Source organism: Saccostrea cucullata, unplaced genomic scaffold, assembly GCF_032062105.1.
Source record: "Saccostrea cucullata isolate Sc308-1 unplaced genomic scaffold, CSIRO_AGI_Scuc_v1 ctg71, whole genome shotgun sequence".
Taxonomy (NCBI): domain Eukaryota; kingdom Metazoa; phylum Mollusca; class Bivalvia; order Ostreida; family Ostreidae; genus Saccostrea; species Saccostrea cuccullata.
The window spans coordinates 220,102-237,130 of NW_026936410.1; the positions used below are offsets into that span (position 1 = coordinate 220,102).

Genomic DNA, 17,029 nt, shown 5'->3' on the forward strand with positions numbered 1-17,029 from the left:
GTTTGTATAGGAATCAGAATTATCAGGCAACTGTTGGCTGCTGATGTGTTGATGGTTATATGGATACATCAAATGATTCAACAATATTCTAAGACCTGCCATCATCAAGGCTTTCCTCATTTTCATTTCTCTTCAAGCTGCACTAGACTCGTTAGCTTTGAAATTTCTCTACCATTAATTTTTGTTCTTAAATTAATCACACAGCACATCATATAGAAAGATATCGCACATATGAAGGTAATTTTCTAAATGTTTTTGGATAATATTTTCATCAAGATTTTCTTTTTTAAAAAGTGGTGTCTAAAAAACTTGATCTCTTGCCAAAACAACAGTTTTTTGTATCTACATTTCACCTGTACACTCAAAATTGGCTGATCACATCAATTTTAATGGCCACACCTGATTTCCTGTGTAAAAAATTCTTTCAAGAAGCAGCAGGATACCCATTCTTCCAGCCTTTCAATGACTTCTTTTTTATGTATAAGTAAATTTTAAAAACAGTCAATATTAAAGTCATCAATATTTGAAGATCGACACATCGAAACAGGTGCTTGGGGTTAAATGGGATGTACGATGTGATCAGGACTGACATCGTGTATGCACAGAGAGCATCCTAACATTGTCTGCAGAATAATTTCACATACAGACGACATGTACACTACAATGTTGGAAAAAGAACCTGTAACAGTAGCCCTGGCAGATCAAGAAGGGGGGTTTTGACACTGCATGCAAGAGAAATTCACTGTGAATAAATGATTTAGCAGAAAGGAAAAAAGGTACAAGTTTATACGGCTTAGTATAGATTCCTTAATTATCATACAATTTAGCAAGGTGCACCATACATCAAATAAAATCACATGCATTATTTATATTCTCGAAATGCATGTCAACACTCTGGATTAACAGACCAATATTACAAATTCATGTACTCATAACCTGACGTCTAGGAGTCATTTTCTTGATATGAAAAATAAGGAATCTACAATACCAGGGTAGGCAAAATTTAAATGAACAGCACAGAAACTGTAAAATTTACTATTCTTTTACTTGTAGAAATGGAGTAATCTTTCAATAAATCAGTTAATTGCCATTCCAATGAAGCTCTATGATCAACAACTCCCTAACATAAGTCACCAGAGAATGGCTCATACACTTCCACAAATGGCTCGTGAGGTTTTTTATGAACCACTAACGTCAAACCACTGCCTTCTCTGTCACCTTGTTTCCACACCTAACCTCGTCTGAAGAAGCACCAACCTAACCAAAAAAACCAGCAAGCATGCATGTGTGCGATTTATTTCTTGTTTGTTTTTGTTTTCAACTCTGAACCCACAATTTACATTTTATTGACTAAAATGGAACTTCAAAAGTTTTTTGTTTCCCATGCATGATTTTTTTTTTAATAAAGTAAGCTCCACTTAATGATTTTAAAATGCATTTATTACAAACTAATCACATCCTTGTGGTATAACATTCCTGACAGTTTGACGACAACTTCATTATTTCTGTCAATTGCATGTTTGTCAACAACGTGTGAAAATTTGTGCTGGTGAGAAAATTGCATTGTGATAAAAATATTCTGTGAGATTTTTGTAATTCATTACAAAAACATTTGAAATTCAATGAATTAAACATTGACGCGGTCAGCATCACAAGCTATGATATGCCATTCCAGGAAACTCATGGCTAAATTATCACGCCACAAACGGAATTGTGGTAATAATCTAACTTAAGTAGATAATCAAGTGTTTTAAACCCAGATTAATCATTATCCCCCCACACGAACAAGTGCAAAAATATGATTTCCTCCAACACAGGGTCATTATTAAATCAGCAAACTTTCATCATTATGTTGGGAAAGATTTAATCAACTTAACATTGAAATTGTTTGCATTAGAAAGTAATTAAGGTCGGGATTAAAAAGGAAATTATTTCAATTTCTCCCTAAAGGCAATGTTTTTTTCCATAGAAGGATTATTAAATCAATGCTTTATACAGGCTATGATACAGTAAATATTTCCTAAGAATCAAGCACCGTGTTTGTATAAGAACTAGGCACAGCATAATTAGTTTAAAATTCCTTAATTTTTTTCAAAGGGCTAATTATACATAATCAGACAGAAGTTTCTATGGACTGGTCTAAGCATTTAAGATATTCGCCACTGTAGTGTATATTCTATAATTATCAATTAGCAGTTTGTCATAATACCCTGCTAAGACTTAAGAAGATATATATGTATAATCTATGTTCTGGATTTTTTGTTACCCTTTGATCTTTTTTACATTGTGCTTTTAAGGGTGTGGGAATAAAAAGTTATGACAATTATAAGATTAAACTGCATTTCCTTAAGTTTGAAGAAATATCACACCTTCTGTGAAAATAAACGTTATTATAATTATCAAAATATAATTATTCACGGTTAAAGGTGATAATTGTTTTCTTTTCACTCAAACATTTGAGTACACTGTTTCAATTGAAAGGTCAACTATGATATATATCAATGCTTTTATTAGCATTATATTCTGTATTTTGTGTAAAGCAGGAAAAGTTTGATCTAGCGTGCCTTATCTACTGTTGCACCACTGTTTGTAACACAGAAGTCTCACCTGTCATTACATAAGTTGTTTCCTTTTACATTAGGAAGTACCTGTTCCCTGTGTACTGTGTACACAAACTAAATATACTGACCTTCATACTGTAAGATATGGTCCATCACTAATTTTTTCAGGTATGCATTTTTTGTGTGAATTGTCTTTCGCAGAAACTTTTCTGCAGCAGTGACATAACTCAGTTCTGAGGCCTTGGAGCAGCAGGATTTTTCACTTTTATCTTTAGAAGCAGCATTAAAACATATTGAAATGTCACCATCTGAAAAGATTAAAACGTATAAGTAGGAAATAGGCCTCAGTGTTTTATTTTATAACAGAGAATTGTAACATATTAATTTTAATTCTACAATAAAATAATTTTAAATTTAGAGTAAAGTAAAAAAAAAAATAAAATCAAAATATTTTTATTTATTAAATTTGATTTTATCAAATTGAGATAAAATATACTTTTCATATTTTAAAGCTCCTTCAAAAAATGCAAAATGCTTATGATAAAACAAATCATTTTTATCTAAATATAATATATACCATAAATAGGTTCACTGGGGACTAGACTAGCGGGACCGATGTGTTCCCGTAGGTATGCTTGTTTTACCCGGTGGCACCCAGTGGTCTGGGCCCCACCGTCTGGATCCGCCAACGATACGTAAAAAGTCCACAGAAAGAAAAACACTAAATGCTGTCCCAAACAAGTTTTCGCCATTTTCCAAGGTATTAAAGGATACAAAATCACAAAACAGAAAATTTTGTCAAGTCTGTGAGAGTTGTTAACCAATTCTATCACATCTCTTTTCACATGTTTCGCATACTGACATCAGCCTTCAGCTGTTCGCTCTATCCGTCGTGACACATTGAAAATGTTTGAGTAAACACTCCGTCGATTGATGAAAGACGGCACGCGATTGGCTAGACTGTTCTTGTACGGAGGCGCATTGTTGGGTATACATAAAATTAGTCATCTTGATTTCAATTGAAATTCCTTCTTCAAATCCCTCAGTGGGTGAAAACAAACAGTAACCCATAGCTCAAAAATATAGATCAAATAAAATATGTTCACCTAAATCATCTACTTTTTAAATTTGGAACATAAAGGATATAACATGCGTAAATATACAAATCATTTTTTTTCTTCGAACAATTTTATCATTTTTATTAAAAGAAATTGTCCCAACAATAAATACAGGAGACTGATGTGGAAAAGTTTCAAAAGGTTATTTGTTGATCAATGTATCTATAGAAAGAAGTATTTGTGAGGGACATCAACATAATTTGTCTATAACAAATCGCTAAAAAAATATCCATCTTATTAAATTGATCTATTTCACATTTGCATTATTGAATCCAAGGAAAGGAAAAACTGAAATCTTTAATCCGCTCTCTAGGCTTTAGATCCCTTAGGGTAGAACCCCCTCCTCCGAGGAAGAGCCCGTGCCTCCGTAACTTTCCCCCCTATATTTAAATTATTACATGACGCAATTGTTGCATAAACTAAGAAAAAAACTAAAACAAAACATTCAACAAAAAGTTTACCCCCATTATGAAAAAGTCGTGAGGGGTTGGTTACATTGATCATGCGAGAAGGGGGACCCTGTATTTGGGCACTTATATATTATATAGATTGGCGGGCAAATCACGCATTTTGAAAAAAAAAAAATGAAATAAAATACATTGTATATAAGATTTGAGCAAGAAAGTAATAGACTAATACGTGTACAATAGCTTCTTTTTATTCACTTAATTCAAAAGCCTCAAGGTCTTTTAAGACGAATTGAGAGTCTCAAAATATCCGACAGACTTTCCTATGTTAAACCGGAGTCATCACGAAACTTGATCAACTGCTAAGGGAGAGGGGGCATAGAAGAAAAAAATGCTTCGTTCAAACAAAATATTTTGTTTCACTTTGAGAAAGATACTTAGATTCGATCACAGTCAGTGCTCAGTCCTGCTTCCGCGTAAAACACGACCAAACTCATTTGTGTAGAGTAAAGAAAGATAACTCGTAAAAGTCGTACATCTTAAAAATAAAGTGTTGCCTCCCTTTAGTCATTTTCGTCTGTTGGTCTTTGAGTGCCAAACGGATGAGGAGGGTTCCAAAGGAATACTTGAAATAATTTTACTTCTGTTTATCTTGAATTTTATTCACCTGAAAACTGCAATCTCTCTCTCTCTCTCTCTCTCTCTCTCTCTCTCTCTCTCTCTCTCTCTCTCTCTCTCTCAAATTCATGTTTTTCCGGGGAATTCAAGGTTCAATTTTTTGACACTCGAAAATAATAAATCAGTTAAAATCAAATACCTACATGTATTCTGGTGGTTGTTAACAGTTCTAATAGGCTACACTTGCATGGTTTAAAATGCAAATTTACACTCTAAATAATATGATAGATTTTCTATTGTACACCTTAAATTCAACTACTTTAATTTAAAAAAAAATTAGGACTAAAAAATTTACTCGAAAGGTTCACCTCATTTTTTTAATCAACCTCTACTTCAGGTATATATTTTTCGTTCACTGTTACAGTTACAGAAAAGGATAAGTTGAGATAAAAAGTCCAGCTCGTGTTAGGGGGAGGACATCCTCGCAATGCCAAGAGTCCTGAGTTGCGTCCATGGGCAACGTATTGAATGAGGACCCCTGACAAAGGATGAAAGGAGAGTGAATTGGCATTACATGATTCCGGATTTAAGGACTACCTCCGAGTGGCGACCACTGATCAGAATCAGAATCAGAATCAGTTTATTCTCTCAAACCATACAACATGGTACATGAGGAACATAAAGTATATACAATGTCTATAAAGTCATCAGAGGTACATTTAGTATAAATATACACACACATATATATATATATACAGTATATATATATATATATATATATATATATATATATATATATATATATATATATATATATATATATATATATATATATATATATAAATATATATATATATATACATAAGTAAATGTTTTACAACTGCATGTAGAGAGGATGTACATATAGTACATGTAATAATAAAGTATATGCAAAAAGAAAACACCAGGAGGACAGCTAAGAAGGACAGACAGTCTCAAATATTTTTGAAATAAATGTACATAGTTTTTGTAAAGATTGTATATTTGAATTGGCCATGAGTTCATAAAACTTGAAAAAATTTGGTCTGGTGCAGTAACTTTTGTGTAAAAATTTTTTTCTTATCTCTGAAAAAGCTGTATACTCTAAAATGTAGTGGTATTCATCACCTATCTTTCCATTGTTACAAAGTAAACATACTCTTTCATTTAATGGGGTGTCACACCACCTCCCTGTTTCTACAGGTAGATGATGATTTGAGGTGCGCATTTTCATCAATAATTTTCTTTGTTTTGGGTGTAGATTTTTAATATAGCTTTCAAATCCGAATTTGTTTTTAAAAATTCTGTAAATCTGGCCTTTGGAAGAACTATTTATGTCATTTGACCATTTCTGAATGAACTGGTCTTTTAAATTCTGATTTACAATAGCACTTGGCCATTTAGCATTGACCACACCTTGCCCATTCCATATAAATGAAAGTCCACAATTATTTAGAATCTTTTGAATACATTCAATCCATTGACATTGAATACCATCATTACTTAATTGGTTATACATATACTTGTACACAATATTGACAATTTTATCTTCTGTACATGTAAACATCTTTGACCAGTATGTAGTCATTCTCGTTAAAAACATTGATTTACAAAGGGAATCTTCCAGTTTCTCCGTAAATCATGTAATTTGGTGTAGAACTTTTCAAATTAAATATAGTTTTTAAGATTTTTATATGGACACGTTCAATAATATCCATATTTTCATAGCCCCATATCTCACATCCGTAGAGTAAAATGGGTGTGACTACTTTGTCAAACAAGTCAAGCTGACATTCAATCGGTAGATTGAATTGTCTAATTTTTCTTTTTACCCCGTACATTGCTTTCTGTGCTTGCTCACAAAGCTGTTTCTTCGCTTTACAGTATGAACCTGTTCTTGATAATACAATTCCTAGATATTTAAATTCTTTTACATTTTCAATATTTTGGGTATTGTAATAAAATTTCCTCTTTAACATTGCCCCTTTGGAGAAAACCAAGACTTTTGTCTTATCAACATTCACATTAAGTTTCCATCGAGTACAATAAGTATGGAATTCATTCAATGCCTTTTGTAAATCATCAGCAGATTCTGCCAATATAACAGTGTCATCAGCATAAAATAAAATCAAAAGTTTTAAATGTAGTAATAATTCATCTTCGATTTCTTTACTAATAGTTTGTAATCCGACTACTGAGTATGTCTTTTTCTACCAAAAATTCTTCAAGATCGTTTATGTACAAGAAAAATAAAAAAGGTGACAGATTTTCGCCTTGTCTTACCCCGACATTACATTCAAAAAATCCCGAGGACATTCCATTTTGCTTCACTAAAGACTTAATTCCCATGTACATATTCTTTATATAATTGAAACATTTTCCGTTAATACCATTTCTGAATAGCTTATTCCACTGATTACATCATATGTTTAAAACTTTAATTATAATGACTTGACATGCTTTTGATTATGAATTAAAAAAAGACACAAAGTATCTAGAAGGGGAACACTTTTCTACAATTATAGACTTAAAATACGATTGATATTTTGATTGAAAGGCCTCATGTTCCTCATTGTAGCTGCAGTATAGTCAAATCGTCCCAATACATTTGTGGAAAATGATGGTATCTAACTACCTCCCCCCCCCTCATTCCCATGAAATCGAATTTTCGTGTTTGGAGAATTTATTTATTTTTTTGCCTAGAGGTAGAGATCTATAAGTTGCCAAATTTTGTGACCACCCCTTTCCCTTTGAAGAACGATACTACGTGCGTACAAGACGTTTCACAATCATAATCGTTCCGTATATAACGGAGTCAATAGTCAGAAAACTCGATATGTACCGTCACCTTTGATTATTTTGTTATCAAAAATTTACGATGGGACACTAAACCAAATTATGCCATCGCACTTGGAAAATTTTTTTTTTTTTTTTTTTTTTTTTTTGGTTAAAGGTGTACAATTTTTTTTCCACGGAGACACTAAATGAAATGGGGTTTGTTTAAGGAATAAACACAAACATCATGAGATCATTGTAGATATGTATATATTCAGTATAGGCTACATATTACTAGGGGAACGGGGATGCCCCTAACTTTTTCGATATATAGAAAACTTGGCTACTTTATCAGTGCTTGTGGCCCCTCAATAAAAAGGTCTGATGACCTTTTTTTGGCTTGTTAAGGAATTTTGGTAGTTGATAGTGCCTCCAACTGAAAATGTTTGGCTGTGCCCCCTATACTGAAATTGCTTCCTAAGGGCCTAATATATAATACGTACATATGGTGAAGAGTTATTTCCCTTTAATTGTGCTCATATGTTTTACTGCTAACATATGAAATACACTGACATATGAATTCATGCAGTTTTGGTCTGATCGGGCTTGCAGTTCCTTGGGAAAGGGCTTTAATATTTAAAAACTTAATAATAATCACATAGGTCCCGGTAGGCCTTAATCGCATAGATCTGCTCTAAAACTTAAACCTGCATGGTCAGTCATCAGGACAGAGTAAATGCAGATCAGATCCAGCATCCGAAACAAGTCCAGTAGTGTTCATTCCTTAGATGTATCATCCGTGTAAGTTTGGTCCAGAAAAGGCTTATAGTTACCTTAGAATAAACCTACTCCCACAACTTTAACTTTGTCACTCATCCGGAAATTTAGGTCAGATCTAGCATCAGAAGCAAGCCTGGTAGTGTGTTATTTGGATGCATCATTCATGAAGGTTTGCATCTCTGATAAATATAGAAGGCATAGAATCTACTTCTAAGTCGGAGGCAAATTGAAAGGGGGGGGGCTAAAATGTGCCTATTTGGGGAGGGAGGGGGAGGGTAGGATCGAACTATATGTAGTACAATTTTTTTTTTTCCAAATACAACCACTTACCTTTTTTTGACCTAAAATGCAACATGTCTGTTGAGTGGCACTAATGTTAATTACTACCGGTATATACATGTATACGAGAAAAAAGTATAGAAGGCTTGTGGCAACGCACTTTGAAAAAATTACGCACTTTGAAAATTTTTTTCAAAGTGCGTTAAAATTGGGACAAAATCAACGCACGTTGAAAAATTTTTTCAAAGTGCGTTAAATTTGGGACCAACTCAACGCACTTTGAAAAAATTTTTCAAAGTGCGTTAAGAGTCTACATCAATATATTTTACCTTGGAGACACTTAACGCACTTTGAAAAAAAAAAATCATATTTTAGTCATGGAAAGATTTAATTTGTTATTTATCTTTCAAAAAACTAAGCCTAACCCTAACATCAAAAATGAATTGATTTTACTCCCGTCGAAAAGAGGAGAAGACGGGTATAAGATCCCTAAGTCCAAATCTTTATCTTTCCAATACATAGGTGTCGGTAACGGGGGAGGGGAGCAATAAACCTAAAAAGGGTACGCTGCATTTTCAATGCTTATACGATGTATACTAGTATATCTTTCCAAAATAAGTGTGGGGGGGGGGCTTAGCCCCCCATCCCCTCCCCTGGCCCTTCGCCCAGTCTCGATGTCTATGCTATACTCAAAGCATTCATATAATTATGTATTCACCTAACTGGTATGACGTTGAAAACTTTCAATAATAAATGAGTTTATTAAAACAGATGAAAACTAGAAATTAAGTACAGTAAAACGTATGAGAGAGAAAGAATTTCATAGTTTTGAACAATCAAATTGGCCCCTTAATTTTATTATAATAAATGCTAAGTTGCTTGAAGCTGTCCTCTGTTAGTGCCACCTATACATCTTTACATCTACTTATCAAAGACTAGAATTAAAAAAAAAGAAATAACGAATTAATGAACTTAAACAATCGTCACTCTTTTTTTCAAGACCCTTTAATTTTCCCTTTTATTTTATCAAAACCTTAAATATTTAAAACGTCAATATCTCAGGTCCTACAGTGACTTCATCATAAAAAAGTTATCAAAACAGGATCTGTTATTTATCATACCGATTATTTGAAGGAATATTGATGAATCTTTACATTTTTTTTCAAAGTGCGTTAATATGGTCGATATTAATGCACTTTGAAAAAAACATATTTTTTTCAAAGTGCGTTAGCTTGGTCCCAAATTTTAACGCACTTTGAAAATTTTTTTCAAAGTGCGTAATTTTTCAAAGTGCGTTATAACAAAGGCTTCTGCGGCGGGCTCTGCTTATACAAAGTAAATCTTTATGTATTATTACAGTATATGTTACAGAAAGGAACAATGCACGTGTTTCTCTTAAGTTATCTCTCTTATTATGGGATTAATGAATCTTGATTGCTAATAGATTGCATGTTTTACCTTTCAGGGATACGTGTATTTGCAATCTCTGTTTGATTTACTCAGGGACCTATATACTAATAGTTAGTATATAAGTCCCTGATTTACTTGATTTAATTTATCACTTTATAATTTTATATGATAAAATAATAAAATAATATTCTATTTCGAAATAACAATAGTACATATGCCAAAGACAAGCATTTTTTATTAAAAATTTTAATCTGTTCTGCTTTTGAAAAACCATCGCAAACAAGATAGTTCGTACAGCATCAACACTCAAAAGTCAAATGACAACATACAGATCAGTGGCAGGGCAAACACGGGCCTCTAAAACCAGGTGTCATGGAGCAGTAAATATCACCTCTTTTGTATCATAGAATTTGGGAAATAAAGACTTTAAACGAACCTTTTGATATCCTTAATTCATCAACTAGTTTAATAAATTAAACCTTGGTCGATCCCTTTTTTTTAAATACTTTTCTTTTTTCTTTTTTTTAAATACTTTTTTTTTTTTTACTAAATGATAGTATTCAGCATGCGAAATGAAAAATTTATGAGGTTATAAAATCATCATTACAGTGTGAAATATATTCAATATAAAAAGAATCTTCTATACATATAATATAGAATAAGCAATCAAATCTTTATATGCATATTGACATACATGTATTTTATCAGTATACATGTATACATTTAATAATTCTACAAATTCAGTCAGGGGGATCCGACTATTTCCCTAAGCGGGGGACACGAATTCTCTGAATTAGCTTGTTTGTTTTGTTTGTTTGTTTGTTTGTTTGTTTGTTGTTTTTTTTGTTTTTTTTAAATTTTTTTTTTGTCTTATATACATGTATGTATAAATAAGCTTTTGAAAAAATTCTGCTTAATATGAATACAGAAATAATTCTCCGCACAATTAATGGGACGCCAATGGTACCTATGGAAATTCCGATAGAGTGTTGGAAGACCTGGTCTTCAAATATGACATAGTTATTGTCAATCAAAAACTCAAGCATTATTATACTTAGTAATGTGTCAATCTCAGAGTAGTTGTAATGAAATATAAGGAGATAACAAACAGTATTCAAGCTCAAAAATCCATTTAATTAACAATACACATGAGCATCATTAAATTTTATTCAGTGGTTCAGTGGTATAAGAGGAGCTGCGGGTAAGAGATGGGTACCTCAAAGCATAACGGATAAACAGACGGACTTACAGCTAGAAGAACGTACAGACGGACATCCCGATCACTATATGCCCTCCCGTTTTTCAAGCGGAGGTATAATAAATGTCAGGCACATATATATATGATCGATTTTATAAAAGGACAAAAGGAAAAATTGACAAATTAACTGGAAAAAATATTTGTCTAGCCCTCCCATCTGGCCACCCGTAAAAAGAGGAGAATTGATTTGAATTATATCTTCCGCTTAAAAAGCGGGAGAGTATATAGTGATCGGGGTGTTCGTCCGTCTGTTACGCTTTGGAGTACCCATCTCTTATCCGCAACTCCTTTATTACCACTGTCAGAATGAAATTTTATATTTTTACAGAATCTTTTTCACATAATGCCATTGAGTACCTTCTTTTTATGCCCCCATAATCGAAGATTCGGGGGTATATAGTTTTTGTCGTGTCCCTCTGTCTTTCTGTCTAGCTGTCCGTCCGCAAAAACTTTAAAATTGCTCATATCTTTTGATTTAGTGGAGCTGTGACTTTCATATTTCACAGGTGCATTTCTTGTGACAAGGCCTTTTTTGGGGGGTACCACAAAATTGGACCTTTTGACCTTGACGCGTGACCCATTTATACACAATTTTTTTTAACCATCACTTTGACCATATCTTTTGAACTGTAGAAACCAGGACTTTTATACTATATATATATATTTATATATATATATTGAATGGTAATGGCTATAGTGATCTCATACTTCACACATGTAATTTTTGTGAGAAGACCTTTTATTGGATACCAAGAACTTTTACCCTTTGACCTTGGAGTTTGACCTACTTTTAAAAAGCAAACCTTGACCACAACTTTGAAAGGGTTAGGGCTAGTGCTTTCATACTTTTAATATTTAATCCTTGTGAAAAGACCTTTCAATTAATATCAAGAACTTTGACCCCTTGACCTTGGAGTTTGACCTTCTTTGAAAAAAATCACCTTGGCAATAACTTTTGAACGGTTAGGGCTACAGTGTAGGGCTTCCATTCTTCACATATGTATTCTTTGTGGCAAGACCTTTCACTGGATACCAATTACCTTGACCTTTTGACCCAGACCTTGGAAATTTCTATGGGAGGCTGGAGTGTCATTTAGTGATCTCATTGCACACAGAATCTCTAGTTTATTATAATTTCATTTACAAATAAAAGTGAATGGGATTGGGCAGCAGGCAAAGCCTATCTTAGCCCTCTTTTTCTACAAGGCGAGTTCTCCCAAAACGAATTTTTTATTTGATGGGAAGTTAAGGTCCATAAATGGGGGAGAGGGACTTTCTTTGATCTTTTTGAAATAAAAGAAATTTAGGGTCTTAAAATAATGGTGGGGAGAGGAACACCCTCCCATCCCCGAAACACCCCCTACCTCTCACCCAAGAATGGAGATTATATACATGTATGTACCTTAATTCTATGTATGAGAAGAAGTCATTTGCAAATTAAACAACTTTCCAAAACTCAACTTCTACATTGCTTGATCTCAGCTAGCCTCAGCGTGGTAGGATCATATAAGAACATAGGTAATCAGAGATCACAGAGTTCACCTCACCGAATGTTGTCTTTAAGTAAGGAGTAGTCCCACAATCAAATAACATTCTAGAAGTTTACATCCCAAAATGCAAAAATAATGCAATTTTGATCTGATAGGGCTTGCAGTTACTTGGAAATAGACCTATACAAAAATTTCAAACCAGTCGCCCTTCAAGAAAATGTACTTCAAATCCAGCATCCGAAGCAAGTTCGAAAGTGGTCATCCCTTGATGCATCATTTACGCAACTTTGGTTTATATATACCCTGCCTTACAGTTTCTTGGTAAAAGACCTGCACCCATAAATTTTACCTGGTCCATTATCTGGAAAATAGATGTCGGATCCAGCCTCCGAAACAAGTCCATTACTGTGCATCCTTAGATGTATCATCCATGCATGATGCAAGCTTGCCCCAAAATAGGGCACATTTATATCACGAACGTGCGTGCTACAAAAACTTTAACCTGTTAACTCATCCATAAAATGTAGGTCAGATTCAGTATAGGAAGCAAGTCCATTAGTGAGCGTCTTTAGAATTTTTATGCCCCCGGATCGAAAGATCCAGGGCCACATTGTTTTTGTCCTGTCTGTCTGCCTGTTTGTCTGTTTGTCTCTGTCTGTCTATTGGCAACATTAACCTAACCCGTACCTATTGAGTGGGCGGGGCTATGGCTTGAAGTTCGATTTTTCATAGATGTATTCCTTGTGAGAAAACCTCTCTTTGGGTACCATCAAATTTGACGTCTTGACCTTGACCTTTAACCCACTTTTACAAAAAATACCACACTTTAACCTTGGCCATTTTTTTAACAGTTGGAGCTAGGGCTTTCATCCTTCACTTTTGCATTCATTGTGACAAGACCTTTCAACTGGTATGTATGTTTTTGACCTTGACCTAAGAGTCTGACCCATTTTAAAATTTTTTTTAACCTTGGTCATAACTATGGAACAGTTAGAAGTAAGGCTTTCATATTTCACACTTTTATTCCTTGTAATAAGCCCTTCCTTTGGGTACCAACACTTTTGACATTTTGACCTTGACCTTTGGAGTTTTACGTGCATTTGAGAGAATTCAACCCTGGCCATAAGCTGCCATATGGGGACATCAGTGTTTCACAAACACATCTTGTCATCCATGCAAGTTTGCTCAACATAGGACTCATAGTTACTTGGAAATAAGGAAATAAGATCTGCATAAAAACTATCCTTTTCACTCATCCAGAAAATGTAGATCAGATTCAGCATCCGAAGCAAGTCTGAATGTGTGTATCCTTCGATGTGTCATGTTCTAAATTTTGAGTTTGCCGTAAATCTAAAATTTAGAACATGATAGATGTGTCTTCCATGCAGTATTAGTCAACATATATAGGGCTCATGTAGTTACTTGGAAATGAGACCTGCACAAAAAACATTAACCTGTTCACTGATTCGTTAAATGTAGATCAGAACCAGCATCTGAAGCAAGCCTGGTAGTATGCATTGCATCCTTATATGTATCATCCATGCAGGTTTGGTCATCATAGGGATCATAGTTACTCGGAAATGAGGTTTGCACCAAAAACATTAACCTGTTTACTCATCCATAAACTGTATGTCAGATCCAGCATCCGAAGCAAGCTTGGTAGTATGCATCCTTAGATGTATCATCCATGCAAGTTTGGTCAGCATAGGGGGCTTAGGGCTTATAGTCATTTGGAAATACCTAGAATCTACACCAACATTGTGGGTGAGATGTCATTTTTTATGTGTGTAATATGAACACCCTATCATATGCCTCTTTTTTAGAAATCATCACTGAACCCAAGGTCAAGGTCAAAGGGTTAAAGTTCTTGGTATCCAATCTAAAGTCTTCTCATAAGGATTACATATTCAAAGTATGAAAGCCCTAGCCCTTACCATTCAAAAGTTATAGTCAAGGTTTAAGTTTTTTATTAGTACAAAAAATGTCCAAGGTCAAGGTCAAAAGGTCAAGGTTGTTGGTATCAAATGAAAGGTCTTGCCAAAAAGAATGCATATGTGAAATATGAAAGTTCCAGTATCTACTGTTCCAAAGTTGTGGCCGAGATTAAAGTTTTTGAAAAGTAGGTCAGACTCCAAGGTCAAGGCCAAAGGATCAAAGTTCTTGGTATCTAGTGAAAGGTCTTCTCACAAGGATTACATATGTGAAGTATGAAAGCCCTAGCCCCTACCATTCAAAAGTTTTGGTCAAGGTTAAAGTTTTTTTCATAATACATAAATCTCCAAGGTCAAGGTCAAAATTGTTGGTATCCAATGAAAGGTCTTGGCACAAAGAATACATATGTGAAATATGAAAGTCCTATAGTATCCACCGTTCAAAAGTTGTAACCAAGGTTATAGTTTTTAAAAAGTAGGTCAAACTCCAAGGTCAAGGTCAAAGGATCAAAGTTCTTGGTATCTAATGAAAGTTCTTTTCTAAAGGATTACATACATGAAGTATGAAATCCTTAGCCCTTACCATGTAAAAGTTTTGGTCAAAGTTAAAGTTTTTTCATAAGTATATAAATCTCCAAGGTCAAGGTCAAAAGGTCAAAGTTGTTGGTATCCAATGAAAGGTCTTGCTACAAACAATACATAAATGAAGTATAAAAGTCCTAGTACCTACCATTCAAAAGTTATGGCCAAAGTAAAAGTTTGGAATTTTTGTGTAAAAGTTGGTCAAACTCCAAGGTCAAGGTCAAAAGGTCATATTTGGTGGTACCGAAAGAAAGGTCTTGTCACAAGGAATACACATGTGAAGTATGAAAGTCATAGCTCCACTAAATCAAAAGTTATGGGCAAGGTTAAAGTTTTTGTGACGGACGGACAGACTGACAGACTGACGGACAGACAGACGGAGAGAGGGACAGACGGACAGACGGACAGACGAATGAGATTTAATGTCCCCTCGCTTTCGCGAAAGCAGGGGACAAAAATGTTAACCTGCTTCAAAAACATTAACCTGGTCATTGCTTTGATGCAATTGCAGCATCTGAAACTTTATCTGGAGCATTGAAACACACTAGAAACATCTTCCATGCATGCCTGATCAATGTAGGGCATAGAAGTACATAAAAAGAAAACTGCTCCAAAAACCTTAACCTGGGACGACGACGCCGAGGGTATCACATAAGCCCCCCCCCCCCCCCCCCCCCCAACTTAGTTGAGGTGAGCTAAAAATGGTTTATCTACCTATAAACTCTGTACCAGGTCTGTGTAAGCGATTTCTATTCTTTTTTATACCCCCACTTGAAAAGTGGGAGGGTATATAGTAATCGGGATGCCCGTCCATTCGTCCGTCTGTACGTCCGTCTGTCTGTTACGCTTCCGCTTTATTACATGTTGCCCTTGTGCACCTCCTATTTTACTTTTTGATCCAAAACGTATTTTGGGTTTTCCATAGAAAAACATGGACACTGCCATTATATTCATATGAGAGGCGGAGGTATCATTTAGTGAGCTCATTGCTCACAGTCTAGTTTTAAGAGACACAGCCATACATTGTCAGTAAAGGGGGACACTATCAACTACCAAAAATTCCTTGACACGCAATAAAAGGTCATTTATATCAGACGATTTCTTTGAGGGGGCTAAAACATAATGTCCAATCCCTTTGACATATTGTCAATAAAATATGTTCAAAACAAAACAAAGTAGCTATATTTATACCCCCGCTTGAAAAGTGGGAGGGTATATAGTAATCAGTATGTCCGTCCTTCCGTACGTCCATCCGTCTGTCTGTTACGCTTTGGGGTACCAATCTCTTATTCGCAACTCCTCTCAAACCACTGAATGAAATTTGATGAAACTTTCACAGAATCTTTATTATATATTGCCTTTGGGCACCTCCTATTTCACTTTTTGATCCGACACATATTTTGGGGTTCCTACGGCAAAACATGGACACTGCCATTTTATACATATGGGAGGCGGGGGTATCATTTATTGAACACATTGCTCACAGTACCTCTAGTTTCTATAGTTCTAGTATTCTATTACAGGCGGTTGACATTTCTAATCTTTCTTTTCATAGATATAAAAAAAATTCCCATTATTATCATTATACCTGGATTTTTTTTTATTTTTGAAAGGCTAGAAACGTCAAGCGCCTATGTATTCTATATATATTGACCAAATTAACACCACCACCTCCACCACCCCCTTCCGTTCCTACGGTCATGTGTAAGAGTTCCACGCAAAATATCAGATGGTCAATCGCTGCAAGTATACGAGTATCAGAGAGTATATGGATTTTTATTAAAAGGCTATAGTTTTAGCTT

At 34.5% G+C, this 17,029-nt stretch overlaps 1 protein-coding gene across 1 annotated transcript in view; it reads right to left on the bottom strand.

Annotated features, from left to right (window-relative positions):
- The window catches only part of LOC134245531 (glypican-5-like), a 43,401-nt gene extending 39,908 nt beyond the window's left edge, over positions 1 to 3,493 (bottom strand). Inside the window, exons 1-2 of the mRNA XM_062727811.1 lie at positions 3,139 to 3,493; positions 2,690 to 2,869 (exon numbers count right to left, since the gene is read on the bottom strand). Coding sequence (XP_062583795.1) covers positions 2,690 to 2,869; positions 3,139 to 3,313 — 355 coding nt within the window. The 5' untranslated portion in view covers positions 3,314 to 3,493. The remainder of the gene's footprint in view (positions 1 to 2,689; positions 2,870 to 3,138) is intronic.
- Between the last annotated feature and the right edge of the window lie 13,536 nt (positions 3,494 to 17,029).